At 43.7% G+C, this 24,399-nt stretch overlaps 1 protein-coding gene and 1 non-coding gene across 5 annotated transcripts in view; both read left to right on the forward strand.

Moving 5' to 3' along the window:
• The window catches only part of RUFY1 (RUN and FYVE domain containing 1), a 44,988-nt gene that overhangs the window by 15,465 nt on the left and 5,124 nt on the right, over positions 1–24,399 (forward strand). For all 4 annotated transcript variants that reach the window (XM_011371959.2, XM_023537732.1, XM_011371958.2 and 1 more), the window contains exons 6-15: positions 3,459–3,520; positions 5,370–5,435; positions 10,727–10,796; positions 13,165–13,266; positions 14,000–14,116; positions 15,417–15,584; positions 20,470–20,567; positions 21,325–21,444; positions 21,976–22,105; positions 24,058–24,152. In XM_011371959.2, the coding sequence (XP_011370261.1) occupies positions 3,459–3,520; positions 5,370–5,435; positions 10,727–10,796; positions 13,165–13,266; positions 14,000–14,116; positions 15,417–15,584; positions 20,470–20,567; positions 21,325–21,444; positions 21,976–22,105; positions 24,058–24,152 (1,028 nt within the window). The remainder of the gene's footprint in view (positions 1–3,458; positions 3,521–5,369; positions 5,436–10,726; positions 10,797–13,164; positions 13,267–13,999; positions 14,117–15,416; positions 15,585–20,469; positions 20,568–21,324; positions 21,445–21,975; positions 22,106–24,057; positions 24,153–24,399) is intronic.
• On the forward strand, positions 16,419–16,537 carry LOC111746683. The gene has a single exon (XR_002783225.1). It is a non-coding gene; the product is annotated as a 5S ribosomal RNA (ribosomal RNA).

Here is a 24,399-nt window from a genome sequence, read left to right on the forward strand (position 1 = left end):
AAATATAATTATTCCAAGCACACTATTTTATAATTTTTTAATAGTATTTCTCACATAGCTCTCAATGTCACTAGAGATGTAAGCCATTTTAAATGGCTGCATAGTATTCCATTTTATGAATGTACCATAATCAATTTAATCAATACTTATTAACTTAGGGTGTTTCCACATTACAACAACAATATTATACACATCCTCATACCTCTTTGTACTCTTGTCCAATTATTTCCCTAAGACAAATTTAGGGATTGCTGCGTCAAAGTAGCCACATTCTGCATGAGTGCTATGTTGTTACAATGAGCGTTCTTGGTCTTTTTCAGTCTGACAGACAAAACAATGCTTCTCAACTTTACATTTTTGAAAACTAGAGAGGTCAAGTATTTTTTTCACGTTTTATTTGCCATTGGTGGTTCAGCTTTTGTGACTACCTGTTTATATCTTTTGCCCATTTTTTCTGAGTTTTCCATCTTTGTTGTTTCCATCTTCCACTCCTTTGTTGCAGATTAAGGATATTAATTGTCTTTTGGGATTTTTTGTTGTAATTTTTTTTTCTGGTTTCTCAGAGTAGATTTTCTCTGGACTATATATATATATATATATTTTTTTGGCAATCAAATTTAATGGTTTTTTTTCTTTATACCTTCTGAGGTATTCTGCTTAGAAGATCTTTCCCCATCAAAAAATTATTTTTTAAATCAACTGTGTGTTTGGTTTTTTACATTTAAATAATCTGCCTGTCATTCATTTTGTCATAATGTGCAATGTGAGTCTAGATTTCTTTACAAATAGTAAACCAGTTTTCTCAATATCGTTGCGATGTTATTTTTCTACTAATTTGAAATTGCACCTTTATCATGTGTGAAATATCCATAATATGCTGAGGTTTATTTCTGGACTCTGTTTAGTCCCTGGATCTCATTATTCCTATGCCAGCAGCTCGGTCTTTTCATGAGTAGAGCCACATAGTATGCTTTACACTCTAATAGTGCACCTCTTGCCCACTTCATTATACCTCTTTTTCACATACAGTTCACATTGTCCATTCTGTCAGATGAACTTGAATATCATTTAGTCAAGTTCCGAAATAAATGCTGGGAATTTTATTAAATAATAGATGTGATCGAGCCCCCAACCTGTTCTTCAATGCAATGGCCTGTCATCTGTCATCATAAAGTATGAGTGTTTACTCTTGATGTCTGAGGAGTCTTCATGTTTAGAAAGTACTGTTTTATTCTAATTTACTTTGTATTTTTATTTAAAAACGTTGAATCTGTCAAATATTTTTTTTGGCATCTATTGAAATGTCATATTTATCCTTAACCCATAAATATAATTGAATTAATTCATAGGTTTCCTGTTGTGATAGTTTGCCTGCATCTCTAAAATTAGCTCTGCTTTGTCATCCTGCATTATTCTTTGAGTGTCCTAGATTTAACATGCCTACGGTTTATTTGGGATTTTTATGTTTCCATTTATTAGTGACACTGTTCTGGATTTTTTCTGTACTATCTTTGTCACTTTCCTCTGTCAGCATTGAATAAACTTCATCAAATAAGCTGGATGATATTCTTCCTTTTTGTTGTTTTCCACAGCAGTTTATTAGAACAGGAATTATTTTTTTCTTTGAAGTTTTGTCAGAATGACCACTTCAGCTTTATGCCTTTTTTGGTTCCAGTTCTTTGACCACATTAAGTTTTTTCATAGCTCTTGGTCAATTTATTGTCTTAGTTTTAAGTCTTAGGACAGTTTTTTAGTCATTTATATTTTTCTAGAAGTCATGTGTTTCATTCAGATCTGTTATATGAGCAGATTCTCTTACAGCTTCTTAAAAGTTCACCTTTCTCATTTGTAATATTGTGTACTTGCTAAATACTGATCATACTTGATGGAGGTCAATCTCTTTTTTTGAACTTAAAGAACCTGCTCTTGCTTTTATTAATCACTTCTCCTCTGGAAGGTGGGCTTTATTTGCTCTCTAATCCATGAATTTCTACTTCAGGTATTCTTTCCTATGCTTTCTATTGCCGGTGTTTTTCCAGTTGAATATATATGTATTTTTTTAATTTCAAAGAAAATGTATACTTGTTGGAAAAACTGGAGGAGGAAATCTTTCTAGAACTCTTTCTACTTTTTATGCATTTATGTACACATAGGTTTTGTTTTGGATTAAATCATTTCTGGTTTTCCATTTCTGTTTAACAAGTCAGTGAGCACATAACTATAACAGTCTCTGTACCTCTCATAGTTGGGGGTTAATTGGGCTCAGCACGGCACTTCTTTCTTAAGAGCCACAGTGACTGCATGTAGTCAGTTGGTGGCCAGGGCAGAAATCACTAGAGGCTTGCTGTCATTTGGCTGTCATCTGGACTGAGAGGCTCCATGAACTGGGGGCTTCTCAGCATCTCTGTCCAGATGTGGACTCTACACTTGGTCTCCAGCATGGTGGCTTCGAGGTGCCCATATTTCTCTCATGGCAGCTCAGAATTTCAAAGATACATGTGCTGGGAAGAAGCCTGCGTCGCCCCATTAACCTGGATGCAGTGGTCATAGCATCACTTCTGCTGCTTTCTAACATCAACACGGCACTGAGGCTGCCCAGGTTCAGGGGTGGGGACTATAGATCAGTAGGAGGTGTGACAGAGAAGTTGCAGAAACCATTCCACATAGCTCTGTCATTACCTTCAGTGGGTTACTATAAGGAGTTAGTGCTGGACTTACTCCTCTTTGGCCTAACATTTTATCTTGGCTCTTCTTTCTTGTTGTTGTGTATTCATCTACTCTGTTCTTTGCTATGGTCACCTCGGGGTCTACGATAGGACTAGTGATTGATTAAAACCTTTCTCCTATTTCAAATAGGAATGGCTCCACTTAGTCACGCTGCCAAGGATGGTGGCACACTAGGACCCTCACTCACTCTCTCTCAAATGCTTTATGTCCGGACAAAGCCCTTGACGTTGAGCTATGTAGGGGGTCTTGGTCCTCCCTAGGTCCACACAGCAGCAGAGAATTTTCCCTGGAATACCAATTGGGCCGTTTTGCCACAACCCGGGGAAAGGTAGGGTCAGTGTCAGCCAAGGCACCACTCTAGTCTAGAGGTCCAGGTCTCTCTCTCTCTCTTTTTTTTTTTTTTTAATATTACTTTGTACCCAAAGAACTTCACTGATAAACAACTCGATTTTATTGAATAAAGACACAAATATAATCTTAACTAGGTGGTGGCAAAATCTCAGACTATTCCCTTACATTCTGATTTTTAGTAAGTTTTTCTTCTAGAAGATAGTGAGGTTGTTTTCCTCTTGGTTTGTTTGATTGCTGTTTTATAAAGCTGATTAGCCTAACTAAACATTTGTAGGAAAGAGATAGGAATGTAAATACCCAGAATTTTAAAAATCATAAGGTTTATGTGGAAAGTGGGAAAGTTATTTTTTATTTAAACTTGTGCATTTTGTTTGGATCAGGTTGGAGTGATCGATTTTTCCCTCTACCTTAAGGATGTGCAAGACCTGGAAGGAGGCAAAGAGTAAGTACTGCGTCATGCGCTGCTATTCTCCACATTTTTAATGCAGTTCTGGCAAAGGATGCTACATTTGATTTTGCTTTATTTGAAATTTTAGTTTTTATTTAGCTGTTTTTAATTACAGAGGTAATACATTGATTTTCCCCTTGTTTAAGGAATTAAGCTCTCAGAATACAGAATACTAGTAAAATGTCCCCATTCACACTGTCCCCTTGTCCCCCTCTCAACCCTCCTCCCACCCCCTCCCTCAGAGGAAGCCACTCACATCTCCTTCCAAGCTTTTTTTAATGCCCACAGGTGTATCTTCATTGGTCCTGTATTTTGCTGCAGTTTGTTTGAATGTAAGTGGGATGGTACTAGTGTATCTATAGGTTGCCCTTGGACTTGTTCTTTGATCCCAGTGCATCTTGGATGTCTTTCATCCCTTGTGCAGTTCTTCCTATACTTGTTAACCAGAGCATTCTTTTAACAGAAGGTATCCTGGGGCAGTGGCGGGGGAGGCCAACAGTGTAAATGACATGCTACCATTTACGTTATAATAAAAAAGAATATTCACCCAACCCTTTTTACATGTCATGCTTTGTGCTCATGGGCTATTTCTGGAGTGGCACATAGACCTGACAGTAGCACTGCCTGTGGAGATGATGAGAGGAGGGCATTTCAGGATAAACCCCTGGGTTGTGTTTGACTGCTTTACCCATGCATCTGTTACCTGTCTTTCAAACATCTCCCCCATCTCAGTGCCCTGGCAGCACACCTTACCAAGGACGGCACCAGTGGGAACCCCATTAATGCTTCATGCACCCTAAGTACAATGATTCACCTACTTTAAACTTAAACTATATTCTTAATGTCAAAAAAAAACTGGAAATAAACAGATTATCTATCAGTAAAGGAATAATTGAATGAATTATGGAACATCCATAATATTACATGTTGATATATCATGCAGACCTAACAAGAACAGGTTAGACCTACTGGTATAGTGGATTTAGGGGGATTTCCATGGGTATTATTCCCCCCCCACCACCGCACACAGGTATTAGTGAGTGAAAAATGTATGATACTAAGAAATATATATGTCTCATTTTTTAAAACAAACCCACAAGATCTCTAGCATATATTTTATATTTTAATTGCATATACTTTGTATATACGTGTGTGTATGTATACACACACAAGATGGATAAATAGTTAGTGATGATGATTATATGCATACATAGGATACTCACCAGGCTATGAGTTTGGGTCACCTGGGAGAGCTATGTAAGGGCAGAGCAGATAAAAGGAAAAAAAATGACAGCTCTGGAAAACAAGTGTGGTACCTGTGGCGTGAACCCGTGTAGAATGATCCTGCGTATGTACATCTGTACATATGTATGTGAAGAAAGGGTGAGGGGCGAACTTTAAAATGTTAAAGTTCTTTTTTTTAACCCAGACTAGTCAGCTTTGGGATTTGAAAAGTCACGCAGTCTCCTTTTCTGAGCCAGCCTTCCTCCACTATTACAAGGGCTGTTTCATCTGCCACCTCGAAGCTATTTGCATGTGGATGTTGGTGTTTTCTTTCACCTTGCACCCAATGGCATTCTCTCCTCTTCCCAAGTGCCTCGCCAGCCACAGGATTGAGGGCATGTGCAAGGAGCCTGCTGCTCTCTGGCGTGTGTTTCCACGTCTCCCAGGCCCGGTCTGCTGTCCTCCTGCCAGCCTTGCTCTGCAGACATTACTGAGTTCTGGCTATCTCTTGGTTTCCTGATGACATTGTGCCTCCTACAAGGAGATTGGAAGGTTGGGGGACAGTGGCAAAGTGTTAACCTTCAGTAAAAAGGATTTCTTTTTATGTTCTTTTTAAAAGGCACGAAAGAATTACTGATGTCCTTGATCAAAAAAATTATGTGGAAGAACTTAACCGGCACTTAAGGTAGGGCCGACTCCTTCCATGTCACAGTTCGTTCTTAGTACCAGATAATTGCTTCATGGAACTTTTTTGAGTTGCCATATATTTATAACTTTTTTTCCAAACCAAGAAAAAAAATTATCATTCCATGCTCACGTGTACAGGCTGTAGAAGTATGATTTTTTGGTAAAGAGCTTTGGAGAATTCTTTGGTTCTTTGTTTTGTGCAGTTATACAATTTAGAAAGTAAATGAATAAAACCTTGACTCTCCACCTGTCAGCCCCTTAGTTGGAAGTCATTGCCATGGAAAGCACTGTTGCCACTGGGAGGCAGCACAGATCCCCGAAGGGTGTTGGGGCAGCAATAAAGGGTTGGAAACCACAGGGCTCAACCTTCGAGAGCAGTTCAGTAGCCATAGTAGTCATCTTTCTCTTCATTTTGTATTTTAATGAGGAAGCTACCTCTTTGTCACATGAAACACTAGTCTCTGGAGGTGTTGGTGGGGACTGAGTGAGGATCATCGGTCCGGTGTGCTGGGGAACGCTGTCCTCTCTCTGAAGCCCCTCAGAGGGTGCACAGAGCACACTAGCAGTGCTTCACAGCAGCTGCCTCTCTGGCCCTAAAGCCAGTGAAACAGGCGAGGAGCTGGCACGCCACATGTACCTAGGGCAGTGCGGCTCTGATTTCTCACATGTAATGTTGGCCATCACTTTGGATGACAGTGTCTTGATGAGTTCCTAGTTCATTGTGTTTTTATAAGGAACAGATGCTGGATTTTATCAAATGCCTTCTAGAATCTGTTCAGGCCTGGGTCCCCAACTCCCGGGCCACAGACCAATATCGGTCTGTGGCCTGTTAGGAACCAGCCCATACAGCAGGAGGTAAGCAGCAGGCTAGCGAGCGAAGCTTCATCTGTCTTTGAAGCCACTCCCCAGCGCTAGCGTCACCACCTCAGCTCCACCTCAGATCATCAGGCATTAGATTCTCGTAGGAGCACCGGTCCCTGGTGCCAAAAAGGTTGGGGACCGCCGTATTAAGGTAATCATGACTTTTATCCCTTCATCTGTTCATGTGATCTATTTTATTAATGGATTTCTTCATCTTGAGCCATTCCTGTATCACAGGAATAAACTTACTTGATCACAGCCTTAGTAATTTAATTGTCTTCCGAACATGTCACCTGACCTAATTGTTATGTAGTTCTCTGCGGGTAGCATTGTGTCAGGGTCACGCAACTTCACGGAATGAGTTAGGGAGCTTGGCCTTATTTCAAGGTCTGGGAACACCCACCAGCATGTGGGCATGCTTTGCTCCTGGGACATTTGGAGCTCAGAGCCAATATGGAGATGCAACCTTACCAGCATCTCATTTTTCCCTCAGTTGTTAATACACATGCTACCATTTACGTTATAATAAAAAAGAATATTCACCCAACCCTTTTTACATGTCATGCTTTGTGCTCATGGGCTATTTCTGGAGTGGCACATAGACCTGACAGTAGCACTGCCTGTGGAGATGATGAGAGGAGGGCATTTCAGGATAAACCCCTGGGTTGTGTTTGACTGCTTTACCCATGCATCTGTTACCTGTCTTTCAAACATCTCCCCCATCTCAGTGCCCTGGCAGCACACCTTACCAAGGACGGCACCAGTGGGAACCCCATTAATGCTTCATGCACCCTAAGTACAATGATTCACCTACTTTAAACTTAAACTATATTCTTAATGTCAAAAAAAACTGGAAATAAACAGATTATCTATCAGTAAAGGAATAATTGAATGAATTATGGAATATCCATAATATTACATGTTGATATATCATGCAGACCTAACAAGAACAGGTTAGACCTACTGGTATAGTGGATTTAGGGGGATTTCCATGGGTATTATTCCCCCACCACCACCGCACACAGGTATTAGTGAGTGAAAAATGTATGATACTAAGAAATATATATGTCTCATTTTTTAAAACAAACCCACAAGATCTCTAGCATATATTTTATATTTTAATTGCATATACTTTGTATATACGTGTGTGTATGTATACACACACAAGATGGATAAATAGTTAGTGATGATGATTATATGCATACATAGGATACTCACCAGGCTATGAGTTTGGGTCACCTGGGAGAGCTATGTAAGGGCAGAGCAGATAAAAGGAAAAAAAATGACAGCTCTGGAAAACAAGTGTGGTACCTGTGGCGTGAACCCGTGTAGAATGATCCTGCATATGTACATCTGTACATATGTATGTGAAGAAAGGGTGAGGGGCGAACTTTAAAATGTTAAAGTTCTTTTTTTTAACCCAGACTAGTCAGCTTTGGGATTTGAAAAGTCACGCAGTCTCCTTTTCTGAGCCAGCCTTCCTCCACTATTACAAGGGCTGTTTCATCTGCCACCTCAAAGCTATTTGCATGTGGATGTTGGTGTTTTCTTTCACCTTGCACCCAATGGCATTCTCTCCTCTTCCCAAGTGCCCCGCCAGCCACAGGATTGAGGGCATGTGCAAGGAGCCTGCTGCTCTCTGGCGTGTGTTTCCACGTCTCCCAGGCCCGGTCTGCTGTCCTCCTGCCAGCCTTGCTCTGCAGACATTACTGAGTTCTGGCTATCTCTTGGTTTCCTGATGACATTGTGCCTCCTACAAGGAGATTGGAAGGTTGGGGGACAGTGGCAAAGTGTTAACCTTCAGTAAAAAGGATTTCTTTTTATGTTCTTTTTAAAAGGCACGAAAGAATTACTGATGTCCTTGATCAAAAAAATTATGTGGAAGAACTTAACCGGCACTTAAGGTAGGGCCGACTCCTTCCATGTCACAGTTCGTTCTTAGTACCAGATAATTGCTTCATGGAACTTTTTTGAGTTGCCATATATTTATAACTTTTTTTCCAAACCAAGAAAAAAAATTATCATTCCATGCTCACGTGTACAGGCTGTAGAAGTATGATTTTTTGGTAAAGAGCTTTGGAGAATTCTTTGGTTCTTTGTTTTGTGCAGTTATACAATTTAGAAAGTAAATGAATAAAACCTTGACTCTCCACCTGTCAGCCCCTTAGTTGGAAGTCATTGCCATGGAAAGCACTGTTGCCACTGGGAGGCAGCACAGATCCCCGAAGGGTGTTGGGGCAGCAATAAAGGGTTGGAAACCACAGGGCTCAACCTTCGAGAGCAGTTCAGTAGCCATAGTAGTCATCTTTCTCTTCATTTTGTATTTTAATGAGGAAGCTACCTCTTTGTCACATGAAACACTAGTCTCTGGAGGTGTTGGTGGGGACTGAGTGAGGATCATCGGTCCGGTGTGCTGGGGAACGCTGTCCTCTCTCTGAAGCCCCTCAGAGGGTGCACAGAGCACACTAGCAGTGCTTCACAGCAGCTGCCTCTCTGGCCCTAAAGCCAGTGAAACAGGCGAGGAGCTGGCACGCCACATGTACCTAGGGCAGTGCGGCTCTGATTTCTCACATGTAATGTTGGCCATCACTTTGGATGACAGTGTCTTGATGAGTTCCTAGTTCATTGTGTTTTTATAAGGAACAGATGCTGGATTTTATCAAATGCCTTCTAGAATCTGTTCAGGCCTGGGTCCCCAACTCCCGGGCCACAGACCAATATCGGTCTGTGGCCTGTTAGGAACCAGCCCATACAGCAGGAGGTAAGCAGCAGGCTAGCGAGCGAAGCTTCATCTGTCTTTGAAGCCACTCCCCAGCGCTAGCGTCACTACCTCGGCTCCACCTCAGATCATCAGGCATTAGATTCTCGTAGGAGCACCGGTCCCTGGTGCCAAAAAGGTTGGGGACCGCCATATTAAGGTAATCATGACTTTTATCCCTTCATCTGTTCATGTGATCTATTTTATTAATGGATTTCTTCATCTTGAGCCATTCCTGTATCACGGGAATAAACTTACTTGATCACAGCCTTAGTAATTTAATTGTCTTCCGAACATGTCACCTGACCTAATTGTTATGTAGTTCTCTGCGGGTAGCATTGTGTCAGGGTCACGCAACTTCACGGAATGAGTTAGGGAGCTTGGCCTTATTTCAGGGTCTGGGAACACCCACCAGCATGTGGGCATGCTTTGCTCCTGGGACATTTGGAGTTCAGAGCCAATATGGAGATGCAGCCTTGCCAGCATCTCATTTTTCCCTCAGTTGTTAATACATCTAGGTTTTCTTCTCTGCAGGATCTGTCTTTTTTGGTAATTTATGTTTTCTAAGAAAAATATAAATTTTATTAATATTTCCTAAGTTATACAGTTGTTATATAACTGACAAGTGTATAACCTTAAACTTTTAATTCCCTCCATATCTTCTGTTTTGTGCCCTTTTTCATTTTGTGTTGTTGTATTTTCATTTTTGTTTCACTCAGCATTTTTCTGGGATGGGAGCGTGAATCAAACCATCTTATTGAATGGCCTCGGGGGAGGGTCAAAGGGCTGGAAGGACCATGAGATCCAGCTTTGTCCAGGCCTAATCTCCCCAGCTTCATGGTGCCAAATGCTCCCTCCGGCTTTGAGCCCCACCTCACTAGCTGAGCATGTTTCTGGGCCCCCCCTTGCAGGCAGAAGGCCCCGGTTTGGGCAGGAGGGTCTGTCGCCTACAGGTGCAGCTCTGGAGCCAGACCACCTGGGCTTAGGTCCTGGGACCCCCTCAAAAGGGATGTGAACTTGAGTGAGTTTTCAGTACAAAGTTATGGCTCTTGCCTGTAAAGTAGGTGAACAATAAGATTTACCTCACAGAATTTTAGGGAGCATTGCAAGAGACGATAACCTTAAGGTGCTTAGAACACATAGGGCCTGGCTTGTTGTACCATGTGGCTGCTGTGGTTATTGCTAGTGTCACTTATCAAGTCTACATTAGCTTGTTCCATATTTTTCAGTATGAAAGTGTACATATTGAAGAATATTTGAAAAATATTGGGGCAAAATATATGCCCCAATATAAGATTTCAAAATATAAGATTTCAAAATCACCTTTGACTCTGCTACCCAAAAATATCAGTATCTTGTCATGAATATTACTTTAGATCTATGACTGCTACACATTTTGGTTCCTATTTATTGTGTTGGGGAAAAAAACTATTTTCTTTCCAGTTGACTAAAAAAATTGGTAGCATATTTTGGGGAGGAAGCTGAAAACTTTGCAATAAATGTATACACTCGTGTGTGTATATACATAGTTAGAATTCTCACCTCTGGGTTCATTAGAGACCCTTTGCCTCTCCACTTCATACAGGAAGTCTAGTCATCGCTTATTGTCATACAGGGTGGGAAAACAGCTATTATAAGTTCACGTTTACTTAATGTTGTATTTTCTATAGCTGCACAGTTGGGGATCTTCAAACCAAGATAGACAGCTTGGAAAAGACTAATTCAAAGCTTCAAGAAGAGGTTTGTAATTTATTGAAATTCTTAAAAGAGACCAGCCCACAGTTAAGAGAGACGGCGTAATTGGTGTGTGTGGCCAGAGCCTCTCACTGGTCGGAATGGGAACGGTTGGCCTGGGTTGAGCTGCACAGGGGACAGGCCCCCCCACATTGTGTCTGTTCAGCCCTGTGCAGGGCTCCCACAGTCCAGCGCAGCCGACCGTGAGCCAGTTCTCAGTGACTTCGGTTTTATGACTTGACAGTGACCCTCACTGGACAGCGTAGCTCCTAGGGTGGACATGCCCTCTCTTCCTCGTCCCCACCTTCCCTGTGGTGCACTAGCTCCCTGCTGCCGGGAGGGCTCAGGTCTGCTCCAAGGTCCGAGCACCCTCACCAACCCCTCCTGTGTTTCGGCCTCTCCAGAGCATGGAGCCAGTCTCCCCACAGTGTGGTCTTTCTCTGCTTTCTCACTAGGAAGAGAGAGATGAGAGGACAGGAAGAAGGCTCGCTGCCTGCTGCCCGGCAGTCCCCTTGGTGGACACGTCTGGTCTCCCGTTAGCAGGAGGGGGGTTGCCCCGCCTTTCTGAGGCTTTCCACAGGTAGCGGTCCCCGGCTGCTCGGGCCTCCCCATCAAGTGTCACTGGGGAGGAGCGGGCTGTGAGGGGCCCGGGGAGCGGATCCCCGCTGTGTACAGGCAGGTGACAGCCCAGAGTTGCAGAGCACATCTTTGGGATGGAGGACCCAGTGTAAGGTCCACTTTCAACTGACTGCTCTCTCCTGAGAGGTCAGCTTTGTGTGAGGAGAGGGACAGCAAAAGGCGACATCCATAGAAAGGGTCACAGGAGCTGCCTCACCACACTTGGAGCTGGAGGGCTCGCCTTCACCATGGACGGTGGCCTTTGGGCCTCCAGTTAGGTGACCAGTGTTTGAATTCTCATCCCCAAATTGGATGGTAATTCATACCTTACACTATTATTGGAAAGATTAAATTAGAGTAATATTACATAAATGTGCCTAATACAGCACTTGGCATGTGGAAGTCACTGGGGAGATGTTCGTTGATTTTAGGACAAGCAGATTCACTCTGTTCTCCCAGAGGAAGCGACAGGCTTTGAGAGAAGGCCTAATTTAGCTTTTGAAACTAAACAACTGGGTTATTTTTTTCTTCAAAGGCAAACAATTGTAATAGAAAATGTACTTTAAAGAAAAGCGTACCCCGCTTCCGGGTGCACTCTCTGCATCTTCAGAGAGTGGAGCGGGAATTAGTTTATGAATTTGGCCGCATTTTCCCTTGTAGCAACTGGCACCTCCTGTAAAGCCTTCAGGTCCTTACTGGGCACAGCGGTGGTGTTTAGAAACCCAGTTCTGAGTTCTGAGTTCTGAGTCTGAGCAGACACAGACACTGTTGGCTGGGAGGAGATGAGGAGCCCAGTGCGTCACAGCCCGTTAGTGAATGGTGCTGGCAGCACAGCCCAGGACCACGGGCAGACGTCTCGCTTCTTGCTCCTTCTCCAGCCTCACCTTCTCTCCTGGCTGCATTCAGAGCTGCATAAGGAAGGGTTGGTCTGTGCACTTCTCTGCCTTGCCTCTCCTGATAGCCTCCCCTCAAGCAGGTCCACGGGGCATCCTGCTTCTGTACGCTTCTCGAAACTATGATAACTCATTCAGGAAAGGGATGATGTCCTCCTCAGTCACGTCTTTGATGGTGTGGTTGTGATTTCTACCCCAGAATTCTTTCGTTCTCCCTCTTGTGATGAAATACCTTTTTGCTCATTGGCTAGAAAAACTGAAAAGAATGAAGAATCAGAAAAAAAGCCCATTATTCCTTGGCTAAGTGACAGCTGTTTTTATCATGTGGTATATAAAGTCCCCATCTTTTCTTAAGGGTTTTTAACATAGTTGCTTTTTGTTAGTTAGGGATGAGAAGATAGTATATAACCTATTTCATTTCCATATTGATATTGTAAGTATGTTCTCAAGTTATTAAAAGTTTTACAGACATGTTAATAACTACATATTTGTTTTATGCTTCCACTATAAATTATTAAACCATTTCCCTAATATTGGATATTCAGGCTGTTTCTAACATTTTGTGTCTAAGTCTTTGCCCACATTATATAATATTTTATTTTTGTAAAAGGAGAAAATTTGGCAAGGGCAGAGATGGGTAGGGGTGGGAGAGAGATTTTACTATATACATTTTTATTTTTTTGGAATTTTGTACCATGTGACCATATTACCTATTCAAAATAAGGAAATAAAATTTTAAAAAATATCAAATATCAAATAAGTGAAAATATATCATTGATTGTGAAAATGTCAAATGTTAGATTTTAATTTGAAGAGTAAGATTTATTGTGATGTTAAGAAATATAAAAATCTTTTTTAATCAGCTTTCAGCTGCAACAGACCGGATTTGTTCACTTCAAGAAGAACAGCAACAATTAAGAGAACAAAATGAATTAATTCGTGAAAGAAGTGAAAAGAGTGTAGAAGTAAGCAATCGACCTCACAATTGGGCAGCATGTTTCTCAGACACGTCCGTCACAAACCTCAAAGTCATGGTTCAATAATGACCCAGTCCTCAGAAAGTGCCTCCTTCTGCTGTGCCCTCCCTTGTTACTCTCAGGCCACCTGGACCACTTGGGGTTTGCCAGAACCACAGCTTCCTCACCTTTGGGCCTTTGCACGTGAAGTTCCTGTGCAGTCTTCACCTTCCAGTCACGTGCCGGGTCCTCTGTGATGCCGCCCCCAGCGCCATCCCTGCACCTGGACCCTCCTTCTCCCGTGTTCCCATAGCCCTGTGCACCTCCCTCCTTGTAGAAACCATTGGCCATTTTGTAGAATTGCAGGCTTGCAGCTGTCTCACCTAATGACTTGCTGATAGAGACTATATCTGATTCATCTCAAAATCTACCCAGTGCTAAAAATATGATTGATAAATACTGAGTGATGGGGGCCTTTCCCACTCAGAATGATTGTTCTGTTTAAAAGAAAAGTAAATATAAATTGTTTTCTGAACCTAAATTTTCTTTTAAAAAATCTTTTGGCTTGTTCTCATCCTCAAAGATATTTCAAAATATCTTTAAAATTTTAACTTTTTTCTATTAGGCTTAAAAATTGAAATCATGCTGTACTTTTTTAAATTATGGTATATTTTTAAATACTTTGCAGTTAACTTGCTTTCCATAAGCAAACCTTTCCTCTGGGTGTTCTTCTTGGATACAGATAACAAAGCAGGATACAAAAGTTGAGCTGGAGACTTACAAGCAAACTCGGCAAGGTCTGGATGAGATGTACAGCGACGTGTGGAAGCAGCTGAAGGAGGAGAAGAAAGTCCGCTTGGTGAGTGTCTTTATTTTTTCAATTTTTTTTATTTTGAATTTTTTTTTATGGTGACATTGGTTAACGAAATCTAGTAAGTTTCAGCTGTACACTTTAATAGTAAGGCATATATATATATATCTACACTGTGTGTTCACCCCCCTAGTTAGATTTCTTTCTGTCACCACATATATGACACCCTTTACCCCGTCTACCCCGCTCCCCCGACCCCGTACCCTCTGGTAACCATATGGACAATAGTCTATTGTCCATGTCCATGAGTCTCTGTTTGTTTGTCCTGTTCATTTGTTGCTTTTAGGTTTATATCCCACATACAAGTGATACCATGTGATTTTCAATTTTTTCTGTCTGGCTTATTTCATTCAGCATGATTATCTCGAGGTCCATCCATGTTGTCACAAATGGCAGTATCTCATCTCTTCTTATGGTTGAGTAATATTCCATTGTATATTTGTACCATAGTTTCTTTATCCAATCATCTATTATAGGACACTTTGATTCCTTCCATGTCCTATCTATGGTGAATGTCTTTAGAAAGGGTTCCCCAGAAGCCCCGTAAGTTATTTCAGTCAGTGCTTTTCACATCTGTGCTTAAACCTGCTGACACTCACAGAAAATCCAAAATTGTCCCTTTAAAAAAAAAAAAAAGCTATGTTTACCAGCCCATTCTGCATTGTCACTTATATTTTTTTCAATTTTATAAACCTTTTTCAGAAATTGCTGTGAAACCAGATGCCTGGTCTCTTTGACAGTACATTTCCCTCAGTCAGAGCCTCTGGTCTGTTTATTTTGGCCCAAGCTACATGTCAGTGACTTTATTTACTGTTTGTTAATAAACAAACAGTTCTTGTACCTGCTTTGACTGGATGTGGAGAACATGTCTCCTGAATTGTCCAGAACAGAACTGCTTCAAAATTGTTACATCTTTTTTGCCATAAATTAGCAAACCATTCCAGAAATTCTAACATTGCAACATCAAATGGCTTTAGCACTGAAACAAGACAGATACTCTTTCAGGCCATGGGCTCTGATCCTAGAGTTTGAAGAACAGGGCTGCTGGGCCTCTAGGCTCATATTGCCATCTACCAGCTTTTGTCTACTTGATGCAGAGCCAGTTGTCATTGTAAAATGAGAAAAGGGAAAAAGCTTAATCCAGTTATGCTTTAGACAGACTTTTCTAAATCTCCCTAACCTGTTCTGACTTTGGTTTACATTTTAGGTGTTTCCCAGGATATAACCCCAGTAAAACCATTTCTATGACTTACTTTAGTAATATTTTCCTTGTTACTGTTATTTTAAGGAACTAGAAAAAGAACTGGAGTTACAAATCGGAATGAAAACCGAAATGGAAATTGCGATGAAGTTACTGGAAAAGGACACCCACGAGAAGCAGGACACTCTGGTTGCCCTCCGCCAGCAGCTGGAAGAAGTCAAAGCGATTAATCTGCAAATGTTCCACAAAGTTCAGGTGGGGATTGGCTTTGTGTCCACGTCACAACCTGGTTCCCTGTTGCCGTCTACAACGGTCAAGCTTGTAACAGACTCCCGTTCAGTCTTATCACAGTCTGCTTTTCAGTCTTCCGTCATTCCTCCTGCAGAAAGAGAGACTAGACACATCTTTGAGGTCCTGGTGTGTGGCAGACCTGATCCGAGGCCCTACACAATGTTATTGCATTTATTTTATTTGAGTCTCCCAGCAGTCCCTGAGAAAGTTTATAAAATGGGGAAAATGTGACAAGGCAGAACTGAGCGGCTAAATCACATGCCCCTGGTGACACAGGTCATAAATAGAACTGAAATCGAACTGTGTCTTTTGATTCCAAACCTTACCCTTCTCCCTGCTGTCTGTTTCCTTCTGCTTCAGTGGCTATTGTTTACCCCCACGAAATGGAGAAATAGATTAATGATAGAAGTTGGTATCGTCTTTTCAAGGTTTGCCATTAAATTAATCTTGCTGAGTCTCCAGGCCACACAAGCCACTTACTTCACCTCACCTGTCATTTCAGAGTGGTCAAGGGAGCTATCCCAGACAGAATCCGCCATGCCAGAGTTTGAAAGATAGCATTTAAAACTGTCAGGCTTCCTTGCCCAGAAGCTATCCAGAAGGATCTCATTCTGTATCCTTCTCAAAACTTTTCTTTTTGAAGTTCTGTTTCCTATTTTATTGCCAAAATAGTCTCACTTCCTTTTCCATAGATGTGGTTTCAGTCTCACTTGCAGTAACATCATCGTCAAAGACAATGTGAGTGCAGAGTTTAAGTAAACTGTTATTTTGTCCTGTCTTTTTAAAATGTACATGATCGTCTACGGCCGTGCCACCCTGAATAAGCCTGATCCCGTCTGATCTCAGAAGTTAAGCAGGGTTGGGCCTGGTTAGTACTTGGATGGGAGACCACCTTGGAAGACCAGGTGCCGTAGGTGTAAAAAATAAAAAATAAGGGATTGTAAGCTGACAAGGTCCTTGCAATTGGTGAAGTCAACCAAGGGTTGCCTCGCCTAAAATAAAAATTTACATGATCATCATTATAATAGCAACAGTGAAAATGGAAGTAAAAAGACAAAAGGAGAAAAAGAGTTTCACCCTCCTAACAAATTATCTGTTTTAATTTTTTCATGTTTTCTTCTGGTTTGGGTCAGTATATAGACAGAATGTGAAAGTATGTTAGGGTAAACTAAACTACCCTACTAACTTAGCAGATCCTAAAATAGAATGGCTTAAAACTATGAAAGTTTGTGTCTGTTACATAATAGCTCCAAGGAGAGCATCAGGGACCCAGGCTAATGGCAGCTCCAGCTCTCAAGGCCACTCTTATTGTCATCATTCTTGTCAGTGAAAGGTGGGCGTGAGAAGCAAAAGTCCAGCGCCAGGGATGCTTGCTCAAACCGTGAGACACAGTAGCACACACCCTGCCATTCTATCACACAGAGCAGGGCTAGTCAGCCAGTCTTCTCCAGGCCCTGCATCCTCAAAATCTGCACCCGCCCCTGGGCCTTGGGCAGCAGTCCCCATTGGGTCACATGGCCTGTGTTTGAACCACAATACCCTCTGTCCTTCTCACATTAACCTGGCCCTCCCAGCAGCAAATGGTAGAGCATAAACGGGGTAACCACAGAGAAGTGCCTGTTTGGACAGGGAAACGAGGAGAACAGCCCATGACAATCACACATCCCCTGGGCAGGAAGTGTGAAGGCTGCCCAGTGGTCAGGGGCACCTTTTCTTAGCCTGTCTGGCTACCCTGCTTTTGCCTTCTAAAGAACTTGTCAACCTTCCCATGTGGCCCCTGAGAGGTCTACCATCATCTGTGGCACACCTGTGGCACATTAGAGGGTTCTTGGGAAGAACAGCATTCGGCAGCTACACAGCTTTTATGGCCAGCTTCTTAGGTCAGTTTGCCGGCCTGGGCGATGTATTAGGGGTCAGTTACAGATAATTTTCAGGCCTGGCTCGTGGTTTTGACAATACATGTCCTCAGTCATAGCCTCTGGACTGTTTATTTCCATTCTCCGTGTGTCAATGACCACAGTTTATCGATTGATTTATTAAGCACAGTTGTTGTGCCTGCTTCATTTCCTTGCTCTATCAGCCTCTCCCTCTCCTATTGCTGTCCAGGCATCCTCACCCGACCTCTCCTGCAGGGCGTCGGGGGCCTCCACTGCTCGGTCTTCAGTCTCACTTCTCTCAGGGTCAGAAGCAGCTTGCTTTTCTCAGCCGTGAGGCCCCCGCCTTTGGCCTCTCTGTCCTGGTCCATCTCTCTGCAAACCCCTTGCATGCCTTGCTTGTTCAAACCGCTGGAACCATGGCACAGCTGGCACAGATTCTGTTTTCTGAGTTTAGGCAAGTGACAGTTTTACTGTTTGCCATAACTAACAAGGGTCACCAGCTCTCACCTGCTTGACAGTGCCAGACCCCTGACTGCTGAGTCGGTGCTGCATGCGTTAGACTTCCTGTGGCGGCCCCGGCCCCGGCCCCACGCCCTCTGGTAGTTCCTGTTTTCGCTTTTCACCCTCCCCCCAGGCTTCACATGCACAGGGGTCAGATGTGTCCCTCAGTATGGGACACGTTATAATAAAAGATCTCTCATTTTCTCATTTTCCTTTATTCTCAATCCCAACTCTCATCTTCTTTCCTCTATACCAACAATCTAAAGTGTTCATACTTGTCATTCTAAAACATCTCGTATCATTTTGAGTACGTGAATTTTTTTAATTTTATTTTTAATTATAGTTGACATATATTGGTTTCAGGTGTACGGCATAGTGATTAGACCTTACAAGATGATCCCGCAATACCTGTCATTTCAGAGTGGTCAAGCCTGGCACCATACATAGTTACGACAATATTACTGATGATTTTCTCCATACTGTACTTTGCACCGCCATGACTATTTTGTAACTGCCAATTTGTACTTCTTAATCTGGTTCCCTTTTTCACTCAGCCCCTAACCTCCTTTCCATCTGGCAACCATCAATTCATTCTCTGTATCTGATTTTGTTTCTGTTTTGTTTCTTGGTTTATTTTGTGTTTTAGATTCTGCATATAAGTGGAATCCTGTGTCTTCATATAAGTGAAATATTTGCCTTTCTCTGCCTGACTTATTTCACTAAGCATACCATTCTCTAGGTCCATCCATTTTGTCGCAAATGATAAAATTTCATTTTCTTTATGGCTGAGTAATATCTCATTGTATATATGTTCCACTTCTTTATCTATTTATCTATTGATGGACGCAGGTTGCTTCTATATCTTGGCTATTGTAAATAATGCTGCAGTGAACACAGGGATGCATATATCTTTTTAAATTAGTGTTTTAGATTTCTTCTTATCAATGCCCAGAAATGGGATTGCTGGGTCATAAGGGAGTAGTATTTTTATTTTTTTGAGGAAACTCCATACTGTTTTCCATAGTGGCTGCACCAATTTGCAGTCCTACCAACAGTGCTCGAGGGTTCCCTTCTTTCCACATCCTTGCCACCACTTTTTGTTTGTCAATTTTTTGATAATAGCAGTTCTAACGTGTGTGAGGTGATACCTCATTGTGGTTTCAATTTGCATTTCTCTAATAATAAGTGACATTGAGCATCTTTTCACCTGTCTATTGTCATATGTATGTCTTCTTTGGAGAAATGGCTATCCGGGTCCTCTGTTCATTCTTTAATCAGATTGTTTGTCTTTTGGGTATTAAGTTGTATGAATTCTTTATATATTTTGGATATTTACCCCTTATCAGAGGTGTCATTTGCCAATATCGCCTCTCATTCAGTTGGTTGCCTCAAACAAATTAACAAAACAAAAACAAACTCATAGACACAGACCACGGTATGATGGTTACCGGAGGGAAGGGATGATAGAGGGAGGGTGAAAAGGGAAAAGGGGATCAAACATATGGTGACGGACAGAAACTAGACTTCGGGTGGGGAGCATGCAATAGAGTAGACAGATGTCAAATTATAATCTTGTACACCTGAAAATTATATAATGTTATTAACCGATATTATTATAATACATTTTATTTAAAAAACAATTTTTTTAAGTTAAAAATTACCTTCAAGTACTGCTTTAGCTGTGGCCCTCAAATTTTGACAAAAATATTTCATCTAAGAAGTACAGTTTTCATTTTAGCATCTCTGAAATTAAGATTTTATCTTTTAGTTAGTGGCATGACATGTTTCCAGTAGCAGTTTTTTTCTTTTTAGTGATTTATAGAATTTGAGTACATCTTAACGTTAATGTCTGATTTTGTTACATTAAGGTCAGAAAATACAGTCTGTATATTATCTCCTAGGAATTTATTAGGACTTGCTTCTGTCTTCAGCCTTTCTGTGCCCTTTTATTTTAAGAGCCGCAGACACCCCAGAACACAGTGCTTTTTTGTCCCGTCCTGGGCACTCAGAATGTGCCACGGTTGAAAGCCTGGGCTCAGGAAGTCACACGGTCTTGGGTATGGACTCAGCTTCCCCTGCATTTGCACACAAACCTTCACCCAGGTGCCTTCCCTTTTTGAACCTCCCTTCTTGTTCAGAGAAGTGAGCTAACAACCCCACGGTGAGAGCCTTGCAGGATCACATGAGCTCACGAGTGTGCCGGCACATGCGAACAGCTCCAGTTGAATCAGATCCAACTCTAAAGGTCCTTTTCGAAAAGGAGCCTGGACCTTCAGAGGAAACAAAAGCTTCGCTGCCTCCCTCTTTGCCGCTCTTTCTGTTGGTAGCGCTGAGAGCCTTGATCCGGCAAGGGCTCTGGGGAAGAACAGCAATTAACCAAACACTCTTGAAAGTGTTATGAAAGTACCAAACCCTACTTAACTGGGCATGAGGGAAACGCAGCGCCTTACCCCCTTGCCTTGCTTTTGCAGGATGCAGAGAGCAGTTTACAGCAAAAGAATGAAACCATCACATCTCTTGAAGAAAAAATCAATCAGGTTATGTCCAGCATGAAACAAATGGAACAAAGGTAACCACTCTCCCCCTATCAGGTGATCCCCAGAATGTGTGAGCATTCTCTAGACCTGGGGATTTAGAATCTCTCTCAAAAGTACAGATTGGTTGGGATGGCTAACCTTCGGTCTGTGGCCTTGCCCAGCAAGAGGGCTCGATTCCCCACTTGCCTAAGCGTGTAGTCACTTAATCAGCCTTTGGGCTGCTGTGTCACATTGACCTGTCAGGGAGTCAGGACTCTACAGTGAGCTCCTTGTCACTATCATATTTAAATATCAGATTAGTAGCGGATCAGAATAGAGTCTAGAAAGAGACCCACACAAACATGGGCAACTGATTTTTTACAAAAGTGCAAAAGCAGATAAACAAACAGGAACTCTGTACACTGAAGTAGCGCTCAGCTATAGAAGGAGTGAACCACCGCTACACACAAACACGTGGATTGATCTCAAATTTATTATGCTGAGAGAAAGAAGTCTCAAAGGTTGTATGAAGTATAATTCCATTTCCACAACATTCTAGAAAAGACAAAGCCATGGTGTCAGCAGTTACCAGGGATCAGGGGTGGCAAAAGCGTGTGGCTTCTGGGGGCAGCACCAGGGAGTGTCCTGGGGTGACCACGCTGTCCTTGTAGCCGTGGTGATTAAAACTCATGGACTACACACATACATGAGCCAGTTTTACTGTGGACTTAAAGGAAAATCTCAAGCCAGCATGAATATGAGAAACTCCTGCCTTAGTCTTGCCTTACGAAGCTCTGCCATCTGGCCCAGGGTGCAGCACTCAGAGAGGGCGAGGCAGGGCGCTGAGGCACGGAGCCACGAGCTGCAGCGGGAGCTGGGCGGCAGGAGCCATGAGCTTCAGCGGGAGCTGTCCCAGGCACATGGGCACTGGTAAGGCACCAGCCCACATGTCCTGAGCCAAGGCCGGGGTGGGGTGGAGCGTGTGCTCTTAGTGAAAGTGACAGAGCCAACAGAGCACCGGCCCCAAAGGGTTCGGGACTGTCCCCAGGGCTGCTCAGTTGAGGTGCACTCCTGACCCTCGGTTCCCACCCTGTCTCCTGGTCTCCTTCCTGGTCAGCTCACTCTGAGAGGGAAGGCAGCATAAGCATTGTGCGCTTTGTCCCCTCCTCTCTGGCGAGTTATGCATGTGCTCGGGTGTGTGAGAGCTCACTCCTTTCTCTCCATCGCTGACCGGCCAGGTGTGCCACTTGCCTTCTCCCACATGTCCCTGGTCTTCCTTACAGAGCCGCAGGGGACCCTGGGGAGAGGGGGCCCTGTTTCCATGCTTTGTTGAAGGGCCTGGAGGCCCACGTGGCACCTCAGAATCCCATGACTTCCCCATTTCCTGGGCAGTGAACTGGGTTGTGAATTTTCCGGGGAAATGTCTCATCAAGGCTCATTCACATTTGTTTTGGGAAACAGCTCAAGCCTAGAGAAAGAGCTGAAATCTGAGAAAGAGCAAAGACAGGCCCTGCAGCGAGAACTGCAGCATGAGAAAGACACCTCGTCCCTCCTCCGAACAGAGCTGCAGCAAGTGGAAGGATTAAAAAAGGTGAGGCAGACTCTCCTTGGGAGGAAAAGAGCTTTCAGCATCTCCAGGAAGTTCTGCTCAAGAGCCTGTCGGCACACTCGGCCCCAACACCAGCAGCTTGGGGCCTGGGAGTGCTGTCCCTGCACCCTCATAGCCTGTCCCTACAGTGCAGCGGAGTGATCTGAGAGTGGCAGGCTGAAACTGACAGGATGAGCAAGGCATAGCCCAGCAGATTGGGGCCGACACACCAAGACATGCAAGGCTCGGTCGTCGTGGAGACGCAGAAAGAAGGCAGCGTGGCTGCAGGGTGTCGGGCAGAGGGAGGAGGCGCTGGGGCTGAGGCCTTGGGCAGACAGAGCTGACCGGGGCCTTCAGAGCTATGAACGAACTCCGCTTTAAGACCATCACCTGCACTTGTGTGCAGAGCGGGTAGTGAGCTGGCGAGAGAGAAAACTGGGAGTAACTGGTAAAGATGGTCCACAAATGCCAGACCTTCACCTGAGGTGGGTCGACCACTCTGCCAAGGGCCAGGGATCCTGAGTCCCAAGACCCACCTGGTCCTGGGCCATCCCTGGGAAGCCGACTGGACCAGGGCCCTAAGTCTCCCTTAGAGTAGACCCAGAGGCACTTTGCCCCTCTGGAGGCCTTGCCTCATCTAAAGGTGTGTCCTAGATCCTGGGTGAAGCTACAGAGAGCAAGGATGTGGGGGTGCCACCATGGCATTGTCATCTGGTTGTGGAGGGGTACCTCCCATGAAATCCAGTCAGTCTGCAGTTCTTCCCAGACTATAAAATCACCAAGCGTCTCCCCAGAAGGCAGGAGGAGTCTGGCAGTTCTGGTTACAGCAGGCTGCCGCGTGGCGGGTTAGGGATGCCTCTGGCCTCCATGGCTTTTCCGGGTGGCACTGGTACCAGGCTCAGGGGACTGCCAAGCCGCAGGTGGCTTCCCACACATCACCTTCTCTGGAGGAGGATCACTAGGGCTAGGACAGTGGTAGTGGGTACCCCCACATGATTTAGTTTCTGTTGCAGAAGTGCCTAGAGCCTCTCATGAGAGCCTCCTAGGGATTGCTAGGGGTGGGGATCGCTAAGGAGGGGACAGGTACCTAAGGGCCACTCAGGCTTGGAGAGAGGAGGAGAGGAAACAGAGGGCAGAAGAGGACTTCTAGAAAGTTCTGCCACATCATGGAACAGGCCCTCTTTATTCCGCTTCAAAATACTTTGGCCTAAGGTTTGAATTCCGCACCCTCTCTTCACCACATGCACAAAAATAAAGTGACGTGTCTAACATCACCGGTCTGTCTTGGTGCCGTGTGCCCGAGTGAACCCCACCGCTGCCCACGGTCAGCCCTGGACCCAACTTGCCATTCTGCTCTTCGTCTTGGGCCTCATCAGCCTGTGCCTTGCAGGCATACCGGCCCCAGATTACACACATCAACATTGTCATCCCCTCGCGAGCCTTGCTCCCCAAGCGCATGGCTCATACACAGGGTCTCGCCTCCGGGTCTTGCCACACTCTGGCCATGGTGAGACCCCAGATCTTGGCCTCCATCAGTCTTGCTCATCCATTCTCAAGAACTGTGACCAGCTCCTTGCAAAGAGTTTATTCAGTAAACCAGCTCTTTACTGATGTAAGCTTCATATGATTTTGCCAAGCTCCATCTGTGTATTTTTTGAGGTAGTTGTATGTATTTTTTTTTTAATCTTTTAATAGAAATTCAGACAAAGCTTTGTTTGCCCTGTGAGGGGGACTGTTCTGGATATGCCTGGTGAACACAGCCACTTCCTTCCCACATCTCCGTCCCTGCTGCAGAGCTGCTCACCTCCCTGTCACTCATTCTGGAGAACCCTTGAAAGAAGTTAACACAACAAAACTACCTTTTGCTCCTAGAAAATATTCTGACCTACTTGTCGCTGTGATTGCTAAACCTTATAAAAAAGGACTTTGTCAATCATGTGGTTTGTTCATTGTAGGAGCTACGGGAGCTCCAGGACGAGAAGGCAGAGTTACAGAAGGTTTGTGACGAGCAGGAGCAAGCCCTCCAGGAAATGGGACTGCATCTCAGCCAGTAAGAACCTGCTCCCACCCCATGAAGAGTCACACCAGCCTGCCCACCACATGCTCGAGCCCTACACCTGTTTCCTGCTATCAGAGGAGGGAGAGTCAGAAAGGGAGGCTTGCCAGCTATTCAAGGGTGACACCCCTCAGGAAGCCAGGCCTCAGAGACAGTGCTGATTTAATTATTTCATTAATAACCTTTTCTAGTGACTGGAACCCTCATGTTCACTAGCTCAGTGTGTAGGTCCTAAGGGAAC

The sequence above is a fragment of the Pteropus vampyrus genome, unplaced genomic scaffold (genome assembly GCF_000151845.1).
Source record: "Pteropus vampyrus isolate Shadow unplaced genomic scaffold, Pvam_2.0 Scaffold197, whole genome shotgun sequence".
NCBI classification, from domain to species: Eukaryota; Metazoa; Chordata; class Mammalia; order Chiroptera; family Pteropodidae; genus Pteropus; species Pteropus vampyrus.